We start from the raw sequence: 21,734 nt of genomic DNA, 5'->3' as shown, positions 1-21,734 counted from the left end.
CAGCTCTTTTTCACGCTTGCAAGCACACCTGCTTTGCAAGAGTCGCATGAGTAGCAGAGCTGAGATTGATCATTGCTCCACTTTGAACAATCGAGACTGTTTCCTACCAGCCCACTTCCCGGAGTCCAAATTGTCTCATTTCCGTACACGTAACCACACTCTGTCGGGGGCTTGCAGCATCCAGACTACATGGAGAGAAAAATAATTATTCTCTTTAACCAAGAAGGTTGATGCAATTGTTACGTTCATGATGACACCATACATTTGATACAGGAATTATGTAGAATTTGTTAGTTGAAGAGATGCCATGTTCTATAAATAAAATGAGATCATTAAGAATTTCTAGTACTTATGTATCAATTTATATTATAATTCCTCAACGTCAACACATGACGCCACATAATTCAAATAAACTCCACATCAATGTCACACATTTAAAATATTAACATATCAAATCTTATATCTTATCTTATATATATATATAAAGGAGGTTCCTAGCAAGGGTGACGTGGCATCTCCCACGGCTTTCCTTTCAGGTTTCCTGTTTTTATAGAGCTCCTGAGTTTTATTAATTAATATTTTCTGCTTGTAATTAAATTAAAAAGACTCATTCTGCTTGTAATTAAATTTAAAAAACTCTTCGTATTTCAGATTTATTAATTGTTATAAGTTACAGATTGTTTTGTTTTTATAAATTGCCTCTCGGGAGGTCCATGACTACGTAGAATCGCAATCGCAGTCGCAATGAACCGGGATTTTGGGAGCAGTTTGTCGATTCTAGCTTCAGGTTGATTTGTAGCGACTGGATTGACTGACGCCGCTGGAATTATTTGGCCAAGGATTTTTATCCCGAGGTATGCTTCTCGCCTGATTTGATTATTGTAAATTAACTAACCTGTGTCTATATGTGTTGGCAACTATAACCTGTTCGGCAAATTGCCTGAGAGAAGTTATTAATTATATGAATTGTTTGCAATATAAACTTCAGCTTGCTTGGGAAATATGACATTCTTTGCTTGATAATTATATAAAAGATAACCTAAAATCGAGAGTGAAAATGTTTTTCAGGGTATCTTGCACCGCAAAAATGTTTCTGAGAAGATGCTATTCATCGTTTTCTCATCCATTGCGCGTCTACGTCGCTTGAAGCGGACCTGCTGGTTTTTACACTGCTGAAAAGGTACAATGCTTATTTACGATTTTATTTTCACTCTTCGTACTTGAAATAAGTGTTAATTACTTCCACAAAAAGCATATATTGATGTGAACTAGCATGTAAATATCATCAAAAATGGTGACTCTTTTTTCCTTTTCTACTGGGGATAATACCTTGATTTATAAAGAAGTGGCGCAGTAGTGCTTGTCTGCAATCTGCATGTGCTACTGCATGTTCTGTATTTTTGGATTGAGTCTCTGCATTTGTATCCGTCACAATTGACAGTATTTTTGTATATGTTTTGTCTTCTGTAGCGACCTCCCTACCTTAAATTTTCATTACTGTCTTGGCTTCCTTATTCATCGTTCTTTGGCCTTCACTGTAAGTGTAATAAGTACTAATAGAATCACTACATTCATCTGAAAAAATTGGACAGAAAAGAGTCGTTAACAGCAAAATTGTAAGTTGGTCGGATTAAGGGAATATGTGACCTTTGCGGAGAGACCGTTTTTCGTCTGAGCAAGACTCATGGGCGGATCTAGGACCGATTTCTTAGACGACACCAAACAAATTTTCAAAAAAAACTTATATATTTCTGAATTTTCTGGGGACCCTTATATAATTTTCCAAAATTTAGAATGGTAAAAATATGTAAAAAAATTATTTGGGGGTTAGGTGTCGTGGGCAACCAACCGTGCGAAAAGTCCTGTTATCGTTTCTTAGAGAGGCACATGGTCTCTCCATCTAATAAATCTATTCTGCTGATAAAACAGGTTGAAGTTAAAATAGAAGAAAATTGGAGGCTGGATGCAGGGCTTTTAAGACATTATGACTATGCTGGTCATATCCAAGCTTAGCAAAACTTCATTCAAATGTTATGATCTACTTGGAAACAAATTGTCATTCATTGTGAATCATGATAGCCGGACTGATTCAGGAGTTTCCAATCACACAAGCATAGGCAGACTTCGGAAAGTGAAAGTCTTGATGTTGTAACCTGTAAGTAGCAAGATCAGACAATTTTTGTAATAAGCAGAATGCTTATATTTTTCCCTGGACGGCCAAAAAAATGTTGTAGCTTGTAAGCTGTGTTCTAAAGATCGGATTGTCTTTGTAGTTTGTAATGAGCATAATGTTTATATAGCTCACAAGGCTGTGTTGTATTGTTCATATTGTAGTTTGGGCTTAACTATATAGCATGTGCCGACAATGCAGAAAGTGATAAAAGGCAGGCAAGGCATCATCTTGCGGATCATGGCAGGGGTACTGGAAATCTCTTTTTTTGTTAACTAACCAACCGAAAATTCACATACTTTCTTTATTTTGTGAGCAGTGTCATCATCATATATGTGTTTCATCATATATGTGTTTTATGAAATGCTACGTAGATTCACTTGGTTTAGTTTTGATTTAACTTTAAGTTATAGTGACAAATCTAAAGTGGAGAAAGAAGTGGAATATGTTTATACGAAGGAATTCAAGATTTAGAAAAAAGAAGCTTTGAGTATTCAGGATTTAGAAAAACTCTTGCCCAATTGGGTCTGTACTTTCTTAGATTTAAGACGTGCTTTAAATTTTATTTCTTTAATTTTTTGGAGTTTGTTTTATAAGAGGTGTTTGTTCTCTTTTGATTTGAGTTGAGGGGAGCCTCTCTAACATTTATGTATATTTTTCTCCCTAATTTTAAAATTATATGAGGTATCCATTCTCATTTGCTCAGAAAAACAATCAATTAAATTGAAATACAGCTAAGTGTTTGGTTCACTCTTACACTCTTTATAACTAATGGTAATATTTGTATATCCTCACAACAAACATAAAATAAAAAGACTCTGAAATTATCGATGATAAGAAATTTCAAAAATATTTTATATTTAATATTTTTCTCACTCGCGCGAAGCGCGTTTTTTTCACTTTTAATATAAATAATAACTTCTCACATTAAATCCTCCTAATTTAAAAGATCCTGCAATAACTACTTTCAATAATTATATAATTTTGAATTTGTTTTATAATTATATTGAAGACACTATCATAATTTTTTGATTATTAATATATTTATATTTATTATTATATTGTAGTGCGGTGTAAACATATATAAACCTACACCTGCAATCCATATTACACCAGCGGTGTAAAATTCAATTAGCAACTGCATCATCAAAATTAAAAATCACATGTCATATTACAGCATGATGCGATATGCTGCGCTACAGGCGGTTTGAACGAATTTGTGAATTGTGATCATCCTTTTTAGTCAAATACATCCCTTTTAGTCAAATACATACTCATGTTTGTCCCTTATCTCTCAGTTCTCATGGTATATTGAGTACGCAACACATGTTAATTTTTATTATCGTAAAATTTTGATTTTTCATATATTTTTAAGAAAATAATTATATATATTTATATATATGAATATATATTTTTCAAAATTTTATTTAAAATATAAATATGTGTAGTAAATAAAAGTAAAAAAATATCCACAATTAGAAAAGTTCTAAACATTTTAAAAATGTATTAGAATATTAAATGAACCAGATTAGTAATGCACGGTTTTAACAAAATTATTTAATATATTATGAAAATAAAATATAAATAAATTAATAATTAAATGATTGATAGGAGTAACTTTCGGATATCTATATAAAACTTTACTATATCGAAAATATTGATCCTATTAGACAATAACTATAATTTCTGTCAATAAATATGTATATAATTTTAGAAGAAGCAATGTTAAAAATCAAATATTTACTTTAAGGTATTTATTTTATTTGTAAGATAGCAAATAATAAGATATAACATCAAATAATTTGAATTTTTTTAAAAATATTAATATTTTATAAATAAATGTGGATGCATATATAAATTATTAAAGATATACTATTGAATACTCTAACTTAGATACATATATAGCATTTTTTTAGTTGGAAGACATATTTATTATTAAAGGTTCGAGAAAATGACACGTGGGCAGTTATTAATATAGATATAAATTTCGCGGAGTACTTAAATAAATAAACTAAATTAGGGGCATTTCGCATTTGTTAGTACAATATGCTGGTAGCCTGGTAGGATTTAGGAGGGACAATTTCTGGTTTTGGATCCCGCCTTACCCCCGGTTTTTCTACCCCCGTAACGGGTTGAAAATTTAAACCCCAACGGCCCAACTCCACCTGTTCATTATCCTACTAACTTGAAAATTATCTGTTTTGACCCGAAATTTGTTAAAAATTAATTATTTTGATTATAAAAATAATATTTATTATAACACTTTAAAAATATATAAATAATAATTGAATGAAGTTATATGTGAATAAATATATTTTTAATAATATATGAATATATTATAAACATATGTAATTTTTGTAACATAAATATAAATATGCTAGGTCAACTCGAACCCCGTCCGAGTTTTTCGCGTTAAAAACTACCAAACACGAAATATAAAATCCCAACACTAACTCGTATTTTTTCGATTCGAATTCATTTTGAGTTTCGGGTCATGTCGGATTTACCAGCCTTATCTTGTAGAAAAGGCTCGATGTCTAAGTTACGTATGATAGATATTGTTTGGCTAACTTTTTTTTTTTTAAGAAAACAAAGTCTTGTTTCGGGAGAAATGTATATGACACTCTAGTCTTTTATTTCAGTTTTTATTTTTTTTGTCAAATAATATATATGAAATACCTCTTTAACATTTATATTTATTCTACTCATGATGCACTTTCTTTGTGTCTTTGTGCACTTCAAATATCATGTCCAGGCTGAACAATGAAGAATGCTGCACTATTAATTTTTCTCGATCCTCCATCTCAATTAGTTCTATATGTTTATTTATAATCGCTCGACAAGCATTTCAATACTCTTATAAAATATAGTCTAATTACTTATTTTTGAGATTTTTTTTAAAATAAAAATTTAACATTCAAACTTTAATTCTGAAAAAAAATAAAAAAAATGCACAACTACATTTACAGGGGTATTAAAATTCATGTCGCGTCCCTGTTCAGCGGTGTATACTATCCAGGGGATGGAGGGAGTAACTTTTAGAGGCCGTTTGGTTGGGGTTAACAAGAAAAGGGAATGGGAAGCAATTAAAACGATTTTTTGTGAGTTTTTGTTTCATTATAGCCACCATTAAAATAGTATTTTATTAAATTTAACTAATACATTTCAAAAAAATATAAATACATGTATTTATATAAATATGTATGATTTTGAAATAATATATTTATTTTCGATTCATTTTGGATAACTCAAATTCAACCAAAAATTATCTTTTTTTTAGAGTTGATTTTGGATCAACTCGAAGTCGACACCCGAACCTGAAATACCTCCGACCCAAATTCGAATTATTGATATTTTAATAGTCGAATTTGTATCTGTTATCAAGTCTGGGTCCGGTAGTACAGTCCTAACTGTCAGTGATGTGGCATAGGCAGACGCAGTACAGGACTACAGGGTACTCTGTTGGAACACCCCCAACAATTTCTCCCGCGCAAGAGTTATTCTATATAAGCACATCAACTCTCTTTATTTCTTCTACTCTGCAATTCCATTTCCATATACAACCAACTTCTTCTATATGGACAATAACCCATTTGCTGCGCTTTCTGACTCCCCACCGACTCTGATTATCGCCGTGAAACCGGACCCCAAGAGCAACGAACTACGTCAGTCTTCTCAAGAACAGAAACCGAGAGTAGGAAAAAATAAAAGATCAAAGGGAATCCCCAAAACCAACTAACCTGCTCTCTCTCTCTGCTTATTCTCTCTACTCTCTCTCTCTCTCTACTCTCTCTCTCTCTCTCTGCTCTCTCTCTCTCCCCTCTCTCTCACATGGGTTCTTTCCCAAAGTTTGTGCTGCTTAATGAGGCCTTTAAGGTCTCTATTATCGATAATCTTGACAATGCTGTTGAAGATACTGTCTTCAGAGTCAAGGATTTAGTGGGTTCTCAGCTTTCTCACAATCTTGAGTTTCATTTGGTAATTCTTGGCCTCTCTGTCTTTATTTATTTATTTGGACTGTTTTACTGTTTTATATGTGTGTGTGTTTTGTGATCTTGACTGTTTTTAATTTATTCTTTTCTTGTAATGTGTAACTTTTATGGCTGATCTCGGAGTTCTGTGTAATTCTTGAATCTTGAATTTCATTCAGTAATTCTTGGCCTCTCTGTTTATTTTAGTATTTTTTATGGATTGTATTTGTGTTTTGTGTGTGTGTGTGTTGTGATCTTGACTGTTCTTAATTTATTGTTTTCTTGTAATGTGTCACTTTTATGACTAATCTCGGAGTTCTGTGTAATTCTTGAATCTTGAATTTCATTCAGTAATTCTTGGCCTCTCTGTTTATTTTAGTATTTTTTATGGATTGTATTTGTGTTTTGTGTGTGTGTGTGTGTGTTGTGATCTTGACTGTTCTTAATTTATTGTTTTCTTGTAATGTGTCACTTTTATGACTGATCTCGGAGTTCTGTGTAATTATGTTTTTAATATGATTGCAGGGAGATATCAGAAATAAGGATGATTTGGAGAAGCTATTTTCGAAAAATAAGTAAGTAATGTGTTGTTGTCATTTGAGTTTGTTTGTTGCGTTGATTTTGTACCTTTTTGGGATTTTTTTTTTGATCGAAACCTTTTTGGGATCTTAAGTGTTGGATTTATATTTCTTGCATAATTAGATCATGGTATGTTGTTGACATATGGGGGCTTAAGGCTGTCGGGGAGAGTGTTGCTCATCCTTTCCGTTACTTCAGTAACAATTCGGCCGAATCAATCACTTTGTATGAGACAATGGCCAAGTATAACTGCAAGAAGGTTAGTCTTTTCTGATTGTCTTGGTTTCCTGGGTATTGTAAATTTGTCGTTTATCTTTTCCTTTTAGTTCATGGAATTTCTCAATGTGGTTACAATCTGATGTTTCATTTAGACATGGTTTCTCCTAAAGATTTATGAAGAGTTACAAGCCATGAATCCATATGGGCGCACTAAGGTACATGATTTAGTCCCTGCTAGCCTTCTTATTTAATTTGGCATGCCGTAGTATAATCTCTTTGAGTTATTTTCTTTTTTCCAAACTTAATTTAGCTAATAATTGCGTTGATCTAGCTTTTCCTTGAAGAAATTGCTCGGGACATTCAGAAGGCGGATTCAGACCGAAGAATCATTTTGCTAAGGTACTTTAACCCTGTTGGGGGCCATGAGAATGGAAAAATTGTCGAAAATCCAAAGGGCATTCCAAACAATCTTTTGCCTTATATACAACAAGTAGCTGTGGGCAGATTACCTGAGTTAAATGTATATGGTCATGACTATCCCACACCAGATGGTACTGCGGTATGTAAAAGCTTTCATTATTGTTATTGAGTATGACCATATATTATCATCTACTAATTGAATAAGTAAGTTAAAATTATATATTGGCAAAAGTTATGTGGCTTACATTACCTATAGTGTAACCAAACTTATGTGTCCTCTTAATAAACAGATCCGTGATTACATCCATGTTATGGATTTAGCATATGGTCATATTGTGGCACTCCAGAAGCTCTTATCAGATGATATAGGTGATTGCTATACTTGCACCGTCACAAATTTTCACTGATTTCTCCTAGTTACAGAATTTTGAGATGTTATTTACCCTTACATTAATGATTTTGTATAAAACTTGGTTTTCTAACATGGTCCTCTCAAAATTTATGCGCAGGTTGTATTGCCTACAATCTGGGGACTGGCCGTGGTACATCTGTGCTTGAAATGGTTGCGGCATTTGAGAAAGCATCTGGAAAGGTAACCATTGATGTTCTTTCTGTAAATCACACAATAAGACGAGAATAGTGAAGCGCTTCTATTCAATAACATATTTTCCTACAGAAAATCCCTTTAAAGCTTTGTGCAAAGAGGCCGGGAGATGCTACAGCTGTTTATGCATCAACTGAGAAAGCAGAGAAAGAGCTTTGTTGGAAGTAAGTTTATGGTTTACTTTATTTCTTCACACTTGATTAGTTCCCTGGAATATGATGCTGCTAATATACCTTTTAGAACCAGACTCTGTGCCTTTTAGCTAATGTGTTGTCAAATATTATGTTTTCAGGGCAAAGTATGGTGTCAAGGAATGTGCTGTGAACAAGATCCAAGCCTGAATAGCAACACCCAAAGAAATATACAGCGTCTGCACAGTGGTTATTGAACCCCTAACGTACTAGAAAGGGTTTGCTATGCTTCTCCAGATATGCACTATACTGTCAATTTGTTTTCTGTGAATCAAAATGGTTTACAAGAAATTTGTAAATGCAAAGAACAATACCAGTGAACTAATGTGAAGTTTGTGATAAACGAGGTTTTGCCAGTTAATCATTGATCCTTTGAATATGCTGTTGTAAAGTAGTGAGAAAAATAATAGTTACAGGAGTGGCAGATTGCTTGGAATTGCTTTTGGATCGTTCGTTTTATTATCTCTGTAGGTTTTCTATAGATTGTTTGTTTGCACTAATATTTTCTTGCACTATACACTATTGCTTATAAATGACTGTCTGGAACTGGCCTTGAAACTTACAGAGCTTAACCCTGGCCCTTAAGAGCTCTTGCTCTGCCACTGCATGCGGCTCGGTTGAGTAATATTTGTTTAGTTTAAACTCATAAGAGCGTCTCCAAGGAATAGATTTTAAAAAATCATTTGACCTTATAGAAATATTTTAATACTCATTTTCATACACTCGATCTTTGTTTTTGGTCCCGTTTTTTAAGTTCGTAGCTGTGTATAATATCTTTTTGATGCTCCTCAAACGTTTTTTTCTTCGTATCTTATTCATTTTGTTTTACATGTTATTATGTATAAACATCATTTTTCTAACTTTATGATATAATTTTTCTTATGAACATTGAGAGATAACAATAACGATTTAAAAACCTATCAATTATAAAATTAATTGTTATTAAACATTTTCCGGAAACAATCATACACAAAAATCAACTTATTTATTTATTTATTTTTTGAAGAAAAGACCCATTCATTAATTAAGAAACATCATACATTAATTGTCTCCAACAAAATCTGAGGAGGAAATATATGGGTCACAAAATTATTAAGCTCACAAGATAGCCTAGCCAATTTATGAGCTACATTGTTTGATAATTTTTTAACAAAACCACGACTAATACTTGTCCTTGTTGCTAGGTAATCTCTGCATTGTTGAATGACATGGCCAATCTCGAGACGACTAGTTGATTTGTGCTTGATAGCATTAACAATAAAGAGAGAATCCGTTTCAACAGCTATAGCATCAGGAAAGTCACTAGTCCATAGAAGAGCTTCCATAACTCCAATTGCCAAATACCAAATTTTAGCCATCATAATATTTTTTTAATTTAAAAATTATTGTTATTATATTATCACGAAAAAACATCCTTGTTGGAATTATATTGTTAATAAAACTATTCACTTTAATTTTCATAACTCAAACTATTTAATTTAATTAAATTATAGGAAAAAGAAGAAAAAAAACTCATGTTTTTCCTGCAATGTGATGTGAGACCTGAATGAGAAGATGACAACTATATTGTGTAGTAAATATTTTCACAAAACTGAAATACATACGCTACTCTTCACACTGTAAATTAAAGATTGAAACCAGGATAAACTAGTTTGCGGAAAATATAAAAAAATGAAACCCGAAGATAATACATTCAACTATTATTCAACAAGATATGTAAATACAATTAACCCTGATCTATATCAAACCGCAGTTTATAAAGAGATAAATGTAAATATATATTGATCACTTAGCACATACATTAATATATAACAATCAAATTAGGGTTACATATATTTATGAGTGTTTTTTGATTTCACTTGCATAGTTGCTCTGCATGATTTGCCAGGTCGTCTGGTCCACAATCTGACCTCGTACTAATAATCCAAACTACACCATTTAAGAGTAAGACATTGATCCTGAGTGCCGGATCTCTGATGTTACCTTTTGGAATTTCTTCTTAATTGATTTAAAGCTGTCATGGCCGTTATTTGACCAGGTTCCTTCAATGGGCTCTCATCTTCATAATCTGCATTCTGCACACACATGAACACTTAGATTAGCCGGCAATAATATTATACTAATAAAGTTATGTCTTTTATAGGTTCCCCGAGATAAACTGCTGGAACCATCCTGTATCTACTAAGAAGATTTGTCACAGCGGTAATAAATTTGCACGTGCAAGTATAAATGACTCATGCAAGTTTTAAACAGAATGAAAATAATATGTTTGAAGATCAAAACCACCTGATGCTTCTTTATCTTTTTCTTGTGGCATAAAACCCGTACTAATGTGTGACCATCTATCAACTGCCTATGTCCATGCTTTTGCGATTCAACTCCTGTCGGAATGAGTTCGCTTGTGTATCTATTGTAGCAGCTGCTTAATTGTTTGTTCTAATATGTATACAATTATAATGATCAGGTTAAAATATACGTACATGTTGCTGCAACTGCTCATTTTCTTCTCTCAGCAATTTCTCCTACATGATGATGGTTATCCAGAGACACAATTCAACAATTTCTTTTATTGTAGTAGTTTAAGATTATCAAGTTAATGTGCAAGTATGGATATGAGTTGTCAAAATATTTGATACGTGTATTATGGTCATCAATTTAATAAGTTGCAATACTGTAATTGTCACTCACTAAAGTTGCAATTATTGTATACGGATCGTCAAAAAAAGTGTAAACATCAAGGAGCCTTATGGACATGATCGCAAGAATGGAAGCTGACATGACATGTAATCATCTGATCCTCTCAAAGAGGAGCTGCAAAAAGCACGAGCAAAAACACATGAATTGTTTAGAGCAAGGCAAGAACTTCTCGCTAAAGTGCAGGATATGACACGAGATTTTTAGAAAACACAAGTAGCAGCACGAGAATTGTTCTCGCGATGTTTTTAACCGCGCCCATGGTTTGTAAGTTGGTCTCGAGGTACATGCTCTACTTTAATATGTATGTTCTTTTGGAGACTCCTTCGTATTTAGGAAATTCAAGTTTTTTATATTTTTCCTTAATTTGATATGTGTTATTTAAATAAAACGGATATTTGTAATTATATGCTACTTCATTCTGTAGTGAACTTGCAGTGTGTAAAGTTTGTTATTCTATTCTTTTGGACTTCGATGCCTATATATCTTGAGTAGTGTTGTTCGTTAAATTAATACAAGTATGATGTTTCTTCTGTATTCATTTGCTTTTTCTATATCATTGTCCACAATGGTGAGAGGATTGGCAAAAGGCAGAACAAGACTTCTTTCATAGTGTAAGCTGTATCACATCGTTATTTAGAACCCAAACGTAGGAGTTAGGACTATTAAGTCCTGTCAGTGGTCATCACAATCAAATAGTATCCGTTTATAAGCTTTAAGTTCGTTACTAAGAAAAAAGATGCAGTTTATGTTCAAAATGTCAAAATTTTGTAGCATGTAGAAGTTCTAAACGAGTCAACACAATAGTATTAATTACAGAACATTTGTCATCTACACCAAAGACCAAAACCAAATACAGTCGCAGACAGTTAACCCTAAACTAGACTAGTATAACGGTCATTTTAATGTGTATGATCAAATGCACATAATAAGCACCAACTCTAATAAAAATAATTTGTATATATTGACGAAATTGACTTGCATGTAGAAGAGTTATCCACCAATCAAAACCTTTCATTTTCATAAAAGTATTGGTGATCATGAGCACATCATAGAAACTCCCATACTATAAATTTGGACAAAGTGAATTTGCTTCTTTGCTCCGATGATCTATTCGAATTTCATTGTCAAACTTCTATTTTGGCTCTGCATGCTTTGCAAAGTATTCATACACAGTAAGGAAAAAAATGCTTAAGTGAATAAAAACAAATTGAATGATCAAAATTTGATATAATGCACCGCATATAGTATAACTTCATCCGGCCTATAAAGAATTAGGACTAACCAGTTTATTAAACTCGGGCCTGTATTCAGGAGTTATATTGTCCACCGTCTGGGACACAGCTCTTATAATATTTTTTCGTACAAATGGGATTTGTACACACACAAATATAAAATCAGATTTTCAGCGTCACTAAAATAATTCTCAAAATGTCGGTTAAATAACGTAACAAATGTAAGAGCGCTATAAATATAGGTCTATAGTGTCAGCTAAGCTGGCAACGCTATTGATTAATCATTATCGTCGGTGGTAATAATATCAACGTTGTTGTTCTACCAATTGCATCAATCCTTGTAAATGCCGACGCTGTTGTCACCGCTATTTATCTGATCAATTGCGTCGGTTTTAAAAAATGCCGACACTATTGATTATTAGAAAAATATATATTTCCTATTTTTTCGATATCTTTATATAAACATGTTTCATTACACATAAATACAATATACCCAACAATAACACAACTTTGAAATTATATGTAAATAAACTAGTTGAGAAGCCGCGCGTTGCGGCCGGCTATAAAATATTATTAATGATTCAATATTAGAATTTATAAAATAAAATAAATTTGCAGCAGCCTATAAAAATTATATTAATGGTTCAAAATTAATATTTTTAAAGTAAAATAATTTTATATTATAAACGTCTCGATGCAATACCAATATTAATATATATATATATATATATATATATATATAAAATTGTAAGATTGGACTATACATAATTCATGAGTGAAACAATGAAAATAAAAATCTGCATGTAATTAATGATTCAAAACACAACAAATCTTAATTTTGGTCGTGTTTAACATAGGTGCGTAAAAGTCTAAAAGATATTGAGATACAACTCCGTAACCATCCCTAAATTTAATAGGAATAAACATTGTGTTCGAGTTGTACGAACATTAATCATCTCGGGATGTATGAACTCCAATTCATGCACGGGTGTATTAGTGATTCTTTCCTTTTCACGATTGATTGACTGCAAAAACATCAACTTAAATCTATGAGATCTCGGTCTATAATTACCTTTGCAACAGCCTTTTATTTATGCTGTATAAACAGACTTCACTTAAAAGGTGCTTGAATTTAACTGAGCAAACATATATTGTGAAAGTGTTGCATGAATAATCTTTTCCTGTATATAAAGTAAACCATGTAAAATTAACAATAACAAATATATTCGATGAACAAAACAAATATTAAAAAATAAAAATAATGAACAAACATATATCCCTAACCGTTAATCTATTAACCTTTTCATCCATCAATATCATGTCAAGACTATATTGTTCTCCCGTATTTGGATTTGTCGACTACCACATCTAACAAACTCTCACTCTAATGAGCCAATCATCTTTATCGTCGTTCAAAACATCTAGAGTGTAACTTTGTATTAGATGGAGAAGACAAATAAGCTCAAGAAAAATTGTGTGTGTTAAATTTCATGAAGTCTGGCCTTAATTTACAGGGGTTGATCTGAGAAAAGACCGGCTTATCAAAAATACTTTCTGTTTTTGATATACGCCTTTTCCAAAAATATGATGATAGTTTCAGATTCTGATTTGATTTTGATATTTTGAAAAAGGTAGTTCTGAAACTTTCCTCCAATATATCCGAAACTAAAAAAGACAGTTCTAATTTTTGATATTTTTTCATCTAAAAATTTCAAAAAATTAGGAAAAATAGAACAGAGCTATCTGAGAGGCGTCACCCACACGCACTCCGCTTCTCTTTTATATAAGTATATTGATTTAAAAAGATATTATTCTATACAGACTTGGAAAGAAAGTACATTACATTACATGCTAGCACTGCAGGTGAAACGGTCGGTGAGTGGTTTGTTTTGCTTACAGAGTTGAAGTGGGTGTTTGGCAACACTGATTATAAGTGTTCCCGGACCATTTTTAGCACTTTAAACTGTTTGTGCTTTTTAGGCAGTGTTTGGCAAGAAAAACAGGAGTGTTTATTTTGGATTTTTTAAGCCACAAGCTAAAAGTTAGAAATGCTAGCTTTTTTTGGACCTTTTTAGTAATTTGAATTTTTTTATAAAAGTTTTAAAATTTTAATATGTAATAAACTTTATTTATTATAGAAGTTTCTTTTATTTTAATAATTTGAATTTTTTTTAATTTAAAAAACCAAACACACAATTGACTTATAAATAAAAGTTATCCAAACACTTTTAATAACTTATAAATCAAGTTCACTTATCATTTATAATTTATTTCTTATTTTAAGCAAGTTATTTTTTTAAGTTACGCCAAACGGCCCTGCAACGAAAACATTGTTCGTGCCCTTTTCTCTTTTCAGTCCATTTATGTTTCATACTCGGTCTAGTACTCTAGCATTGTCTTCTCATTTATTACTCGCTTAATTGAGCTTCGTGAGGGGACTCTCAACCTGAGATTTCATGTTGGAAAATGCTACATACCCCAAAAAATCATCCCAAATTTTTTTTCCCAAATGATGTGGCATACACTGATTGGTTGTATTTCTCCAATAATAATGAGACCCCCCTTGTATATTCATCAATCACCCAATCAAAATCTTCCACTTGTATGCCACATCATTTGGTAAAACATTTTGGGGAAACTTTTTGGGGTCTCTAGCATTGCCCATCGGAGACTCTTTTACAACGAGAGACCATGTCAATCTCAAGCCAAACAATATTTTTCCTTATATTTATAAATTTTTCCCAAAATATTTGTTATCGTTATATATATCTCAATTTTATTTATACATTTATTAAGATAGCATAATTTTATTTTATTTAAGATAACATAATTTTTTCAAAAATAACATGTAAAAAAATAGTATGAGAGTGATAGAAGAATATTGCTTTTTATATCCCTAAATAAATGTGTTTTTTACCTTTTGACTAATTAAGTTAATTATATTTTAATCGAATTTATATATGTTATATAATTAAAAACATAAAAAATTATATTTAGTTAACTTTAAGATGTAATTTCTGATTTTCTAAACAATAAATATTATTTTTAATAATAAAATTAAAAATAACAAATTTGACTTATCAAAAATATAAATAATATGTAATTTGTGACGGAAAAATACTACTCCGTAGCATTGAGATGTATACGTTCACTGTTTGCACGCATTTCGAGACTCCTATAAAGTATATTTTCATGAATTTTTTTTAATTATTTTTTAATAAAAGTTTAGACATCGAATTTTTATTTATAAAAATTAAAAAATATTATGAAACTATACTTTAAAGACGTCATAAAAAAACGTATCAAAAAGTAATGTATACGGGATGGTGGGAGTAATTAACATGAAAAGCGAAGAGCTCGGATTAAATATATACGGAGTGGAGCTCGGATCCGAAAATCTCTGATCCTATGGAGATCATGTTCTAAAATATTCGGTTAAAATTCGATTTGAATTCGGTAAAATTAAATGGATCAGAATATGGATCATGTTTGATCCGATCCAAATCCGATGGAGTGACAGTTCTACTCCCACTCTCACTTATACATACACCTCCCTTGCATGTATCTCCCAATTTAATCTCTCTTTCACCACTCTCCACACTTGAACACACACTTAGTGACTTACAAGCATCTCCAAAGGCAGTCCTTATACATGTTAGCTATATTAATATAAAATAAATATTTATTAAAATTTGCAGAACTTGAAAGTAATTGAACTTCTGTGGTATAAGTTATAATGATTAGTTATATTTAAAAAAATAAGTTTTATTTTCATTTTCATATTTCATTAATTATATTTGAAATGACTATCCTTTACAGGAATGGTTGTGAAGGAATTATTAATAAATATTATTATTTTTTATTTAGTACTAGTGAAAATATTTATCTAGGTTGGGTGATCGATGAGTGCAAATATTTACTCTTGGAATTAGAGAAGGGTAAGGTGCTTCTAAACTTTGTAAAATGATTCACGAACAAGTTGGGTCATATCAACACGAGACACACTGATTCAATAGGTGACCGTATTTGGAGATGTAAAATGGCCACCCGAATTTTATTCATATAATGTTTGAAATTTGAATTAATCATTAGTGAAATCTCTTCTTTTCGGCAATATATATACACACACATATACATGATATTAAAATAGCAATCACACACACTTATAGAGTCTTAGAGTAAGTCCAACAGGTTAGCTATCTCATTACCTATTAATAATATAAAATAACGGATCCTAGTGAATCTTGGTGATTTAGGTAAACTACTTTTAGTGTTAACTCTAATAGCATTCCCTATTTTTGTTCCCGTATTATTATTTTAATAATAAATTTGAGAGAGAGAAGGGGACAAGGTGGAAAAAGATAAAGAAAGAAGGAGAGAGATGAATTTTTTATTCATAAATATTAACTAGGTAATGGCTAGAGATTACCTAAAAATAGGTAATGGCTTGAAGATTTGAGGATGTGTTAGTGATTTAGGTAACCACTAGGATAGTGTTGATGTGTTTCTTTTTTGATACATTACCTAAATATGAGTTTAGAAGCTCAATTAGGTAACCTATTGGATTTGCTCTTACTCCAATACAAACCAAATTGGCCTAAAAATCACTAAGTACACTCTTAATTTTTGATATGAGCATTCCGTAATTGCTACTTGCACTCCACTTCATATTTTTAATTTTTTTAATATATGGGGACCCACAGCTGACGTGGCAGCAGACCCTACCGCTGACGTGGCGGGGATGCTGACGTGGCAGTCTGGGTGGGCCCAATGATGATGTGGCTGCTGATTTGGCGGCATGGGTGGACTCAGTATTAATATTTGCGGACCAGCAAAGTTTTGATCTGCGGATATTATCTGCAGAAAGGCGAACTCCCGTTCCGCGGATATTTATAGCAGATCCATTAAAAAATAAGATTGAATCTGAGCCCTTAAAATATAGATCTAACGGTCCCCGTACAGTGTGTTAGATAACCCCTCCCTGACACGCGGTTGTCACGACCCTTTAACATATACTCCCTCCGAAAGAAAAACGGGTGAAGTGGTGGGACCCATTGATTTTTAATGTATAAAATTGAGAAAGTGGAGTAGAAATAATGTGAAAAGAAAAGAAAAAATGGAGAAATGATGGGACACATTGACTATTTTTGGTAAGTTTTGAAATATAAAGAACTAGTTGAGAAGCCGCGCGTTGCAGCGGCGTATAAAAATTATATTAATGATTTAATATTAATATTTGTAGAATAAAATAATTTGTAGAATATTATATAATTCATGGTGAAAGAATGAAAATAAATTTATACACGTAATTAACAATTTAAAGAATGACGAATCTTAATTTTATTTGTTTGTTTTTTTTTTGAAAAGTAATCATGTTCTTACATTGTCACCTTCCTCCAATTTTTTTGGATTGATTGTGCACAAAAACATCTAACTTAAATCTGTGAGATAGCGGTCTATAACTACCCTTACTTGTAACAATCGTTATTTTTTAATACCGTATAAACAACCTTTACTTAAAAGTTGCTTGAACGGAGCAAACAGATAATGCATGAATAATTTTTTCGTATAAACAACCTTTACTTAAAAATTGCTTGAACGGAGCAAACAGATAATGCATGAATAATTTTTTCCTGTATACAAAGTAAATCATATAAAAATTAACAGCAACAAACATATCCGATGAACAAAACAAATATTATAAAAGAATAACCAACAAACATACATCACTAAAAGTTTTTTTTTTAAATAAATACATCACTAATAGTTAATTTATTGATATCAACCATCAATTTTGGATTTATCGACTCCAATATAGTGGTCTATAATACCTTTACTTGTAACAACCTTTATTTTTTTAACACTGTATAAACAGTCTTCCCCCATCGTTGCAGAAAAACGGCACCTCCGAGTTGGAAATCGAGCAAGAGAACTATTACCAGTGAGAGGTAGGGTTGTGGTATTGAGAGAGAGGAGGTTGTGTTTAGATGATCCAAAACCGTACAATCTATTCCCGAAACTGAAAAAAGTAGTTCTTGTGGTACTGAGAGAGGGGAGGTTTTGTTTAGATGATCTAAAACCCTACATCTATAAGGGTATTTATAGGTGCTGAGAGACTTGTGTGCTCTCTTTCCTATAATTAAATAATTTGAAACAAAATCAGATTAAAACTTTCAAGCTACTATATTCCATAAATAATTTGTCTTTTCCATAATTAAATAATCTGAAACAAAATCAGATTAAAACTTTCAAGTTATTATATTCCATAAATAATCTAAAACAAAATCAGATTCTGAAACTTGCTTCTAATATACCTGAAACTAAAAAAGGTAATTCTGATTTTTGATATTTTTAATCCAAAAATTCTAGAAAATTAGAAAAATAAAACGAAGCGATGTGAAAGGCGCCACCTACACGCCCCACGCTTCTCCTTTATATAAGTATACTAGCGAATAAAGCCGCGCTTCGCAGCGGCGTTATAAATTTTGATATGAATTAATATCATAATAACATAAAAATTTGAAAAATTTGAGTCATCTTCCCGTTAAACATATCACTAATAAAAAAAATATTATAATTAGTATAGAAATTTGTTTAAGTGGTCATATTGTCAAACACAATACTAATAGTAAAATTAGTTTGAACCGGCCTCCCGTGAAAGACAATATTAATCCATAATTATAAATTTTGATATGAATAACATAAAAATTATTTTGAGTCATCTTCCCGTTAAACATATCACTAATAAAAAAATATTATAATTAGTATAAAAATTTGTATAAGTGGCCATCATGTCAAACACAATACTAATAATAAAATTAGTTCGAACTTCTCTCCCGTCAAAGATAATATTAATCCATAATTATTATTTTTAAGATAAAATTAAATATTATAATTTAGTTCAAACATAGCTTGAACCGCTCTCTTGTCAAACACAGTACTAATAACAAAATATTATAATTTAGATATTAGTTTGAGTCGCTCTGTCAAACACGATACTAATAAAAATGATTCGAATTACGATAAAATTAAAGATTATAACTGGATAAAAATTATTTTGAACCGTGATACCGTTTTAACAAAAAAAATAATATTATAACATTGATAAAAAATTATTTTAGCCACTTTCCCGCCAAACATAATACTAATAGAAAATTTATTATTATTTAGATAAAAATTAGTTTGGGCCGCCTCCCGTGCCCGTCAAACACAATACTAATCAAGAATCATTTACATTATTATAAGATCAATATATGATTCCTATTTTATATATCCTAATTTATTTTGTAATTATTTTGAACCGCCGTTTTAACAAAAAAAACATTATAACATAGATAAAAATTATATTAGCCACTCTCCTATCAAACATAATACTAATAGAAAAATTATTATTATTTAGATAAAAATTAGTTTGCCGCCTCTCGTGCCCGTCAGACACAATACTACTCAAGAATCATTTACATTAGTATAAAATCAATATATGATTTTTATTTTATATATCCTATTTTTTGGTTAATTATTTTTATTTTATGATTCCTATTTATTGGTTAAAACCTGATTTTTTAAATATAATTCTATTTCTTTTAGGATTACTAAATAAGAAAAAATTTGTATCATCTTTAGAATTCAATAAGAAATACTAAATATAAAGGAAAAGAGTTGTATCATCTTTAGAATTCAATAAGAAAAGAGTTGTATTACTTTTAGAATTCTTGAACCTTATTTTTTGAATTATAAAAGCCGCGATTCATATTATAATTGTATAAAAGTTATTTCGACTCATGTTCCCGTTAACATATGATTATAATTAATATAAAAATTTGTTTAAGTGGTCCTCCCATCAAAGATAATATTAATCAATAATTATTATAATTATGATAAAATTAAATATAATAATATAGATAAAAATTAGTTTGAGCCGATCTCTTGTCAAACACAATACTAATAACAAAAAATTATAATATAGATATTAGTTTGAGTCGTCCTACCATCAACCACAATACAAATAAAAAAAATATTATAATTATGATAAAGTTAAAGATTATAATTGGATAAAAATTATTTTAAGTCATGGTCCCGTTTTAATAAAAAAAATACTTATTACTTAAATAAAAATTTGTTTTAGCCGCTTTCCAGTCAAACATAATGTTAATGGAAAATTTATTATTGTTTTGATAAAAATTAATTTGGGCCGCCCACCCCTCAAACACAATACTAATTAAGAATCTTTTTTATAAATTTTGATACGAATTAATATTAAAATTGCATAAAAGTTATTTTGAGTCATATTTCCGTTAAACATATCATTAATAAAAAATATTATAATTAATATAAAATTTGTTTAAGTGGCCCTCCTGTCAAACACAATACTAATAAAAAAATTGTTTGACCCGCCCTCCAATCAAAGACAATATTTATCAATGATTATTATAATAATGATAAAATTGAATATTATAATATAGATTAGATTTTTCTTAAGATTCCTATTTTTTAATTGTTTAGAATTCTTTCTCTTTTTTTTTAAGAATCCTATTTGTTAACTGCTTAGAATTTCACAAATTTTAGATTCCTACTTCTTAACTACTTAGAATTATATCTCTCTTATGATTGTTATTTTTTATCTAATTTATCTATTTTCTCTCAAAAATTAGAAAAATTAAACGGAGAGTTTCTAGAGACACTGAATCTAGTAAGAAAAGAATTGTATTATTTTTAGAATTCTTGAAACATATCTTCAATATATCTTATCGAAAATAAGAATTGTATATATTACTTTACATATCTTAAATATAAATTGTATTTTATCTATTATTATTAGTTTGAATAAATAAGAAAAAAATTGTATCATCTTTAGAATTCAATAAGAAATACTATTGTATCATCTTTAGAATTTAATAAGAAATACCAAATAAGAAAAGAACTGTATCATCTTTAGAATTAAATAAGAAAAGAATTGTATTACTTTTAGAATTCTTGGACCTGATTTTTTGAATTATAATTATATTTTATCTCCGAAATTCAAGAAAATTTAGAAGACTAAATCGAACAATCCTAGAGACGCTCGCATCCTCCTTTATATATATATATTGATTGATTAGATGAGACAATCCAAAAAGGAAAGTGTAAAGAAATGATTGGGATGGAGGGAGTATGATCTATGTTTTAAAGATCCTCGAATTATTGAAAAAAAACTCGATTAACCCTTAAAAAAAATATTTTACCGATTCACCGATAAAAAATATTTTACTATTTTACCGATCCACCGATAAAAAATATTTCATGATTTACCGACTGCATTCCTATTTGACTAAAAATTCCCAATTTTTCAAAAAAAACCTCCGATAAATCTTGAATCGGTAGAGAAATTAGTCGATCGGTTTGTTGGATGGATTGTTTATTTCGTCCTGCGTGCTTCTGTTTCTTTCTTGGCGGTGTAACTCTCCCATGAAAAACAACCGCTTTTATTTGTTTTCAGAACCCGGCTACTCGGTGATCTCCGCCGACACCAACACGAATGATAAAAAAACCTATGTTCTATCCCAAGCCTCTCAACAACCCAAACACGTTGGACGGAACAAATAGTCCACCACGAGACTGCCCAAGAAACCGGCCAGGAAATCCGACTAATTTCTCCCTCTCCCTCTCTCTTTC

At 30.9% G+C, this 21,734-nt stretch overlaps 1 protein-coding gene and 1 long non-coding RNA gene across 2 annotated transcripts; both read left to right on the top strand.

Moving 5' to 3' along the window:
* Nucleotides 1-408: 408 nt before the first annotated feature.
* LOC108222311 (uncharacterized) lies at nt 409-2,326 on the top strand. Its single transcript, XR_001806948.2, has 4 exons — nt 409-536; nt 677-854; nt 1,069-1,180; nt 1,930-2,326. It is a non-coding gene; the product is annotated as an uncharacterized LOC108222311 (long non-coding RNA).
* A 3,329-nt stretch (nt 2,327-5,655) lies between these two features.
* On the top strand, nt 5,656-8,641 carry LOC108222353 (UDP-glucose 4-epimerase). The gene is made up of 9 exons (XM_017396273.2): nt 5,656-6,148; nt 6,667-6,716; nt 6,844-6,979; nt 7,092-7,154; nt 7,271-7,498; nt 7,650-7,728; nt 7,869-7,951; nt 8,036-8,127; nt 8,256-8,641. Exons 1-9 carry the CDS (start codon nt 6,002-6,004, stop codon nt 8,302-8,304), a joined length of 927 nt encoding a protein of 308 aa, XP_017251762.1. The 5' UTR covers nt 5,656-6,001; the 3' UTR covers nt 8,305-8,641.
* The last annotated feature ends 13,093 nt before the right edge of the window (nt 8,642-21,734 follow it).

The sequence above is a fragment of the Daucus carota genome, chromosome 5 (assembly GCF_001625215.2).
Source record: "Daucus carota subsp. sativus chromosome 5, DH1 v3.0, whole genome shotgun sequence".
NCBI classification, from domain to species: domain Eukaryota; kingdom Viridiplantae; phylum Streptophyta; class Magnoliopsida; order Apiales; family Apiaceae; genus Daucus; species Daucus carota.
The sequence above is the reverse complement of the archived record's forward strand: the minus strand, read 5'-3'. Positions and strand labels throughout refer to the sequence as shown.

Bases quoted from the DNA above. Each gene is read 5' to 3' on its own strand.
- LOC108222353 (XM_017396273.2), top strand. From the start codon at position 6,002: ATGGGTTCTTTCCCAAAGTTTGTGCTGCTTAATGAGGCCTTTAAGGTC. The intron at 6,149-6,666 runs GTAATTCTTGGC...ATATGATTGCAG, and splicing joins ACAATCTTGAGTTTCATTTG to GGAGATATCAGAAATAAGGA. The intron at 7,729-7,868 runs GTGATTGCTATA...ATTTATGCGCAG, and splicing joins GCTCTTATCAGATGATATAG to GTTGTATTGCCTACAATCTG.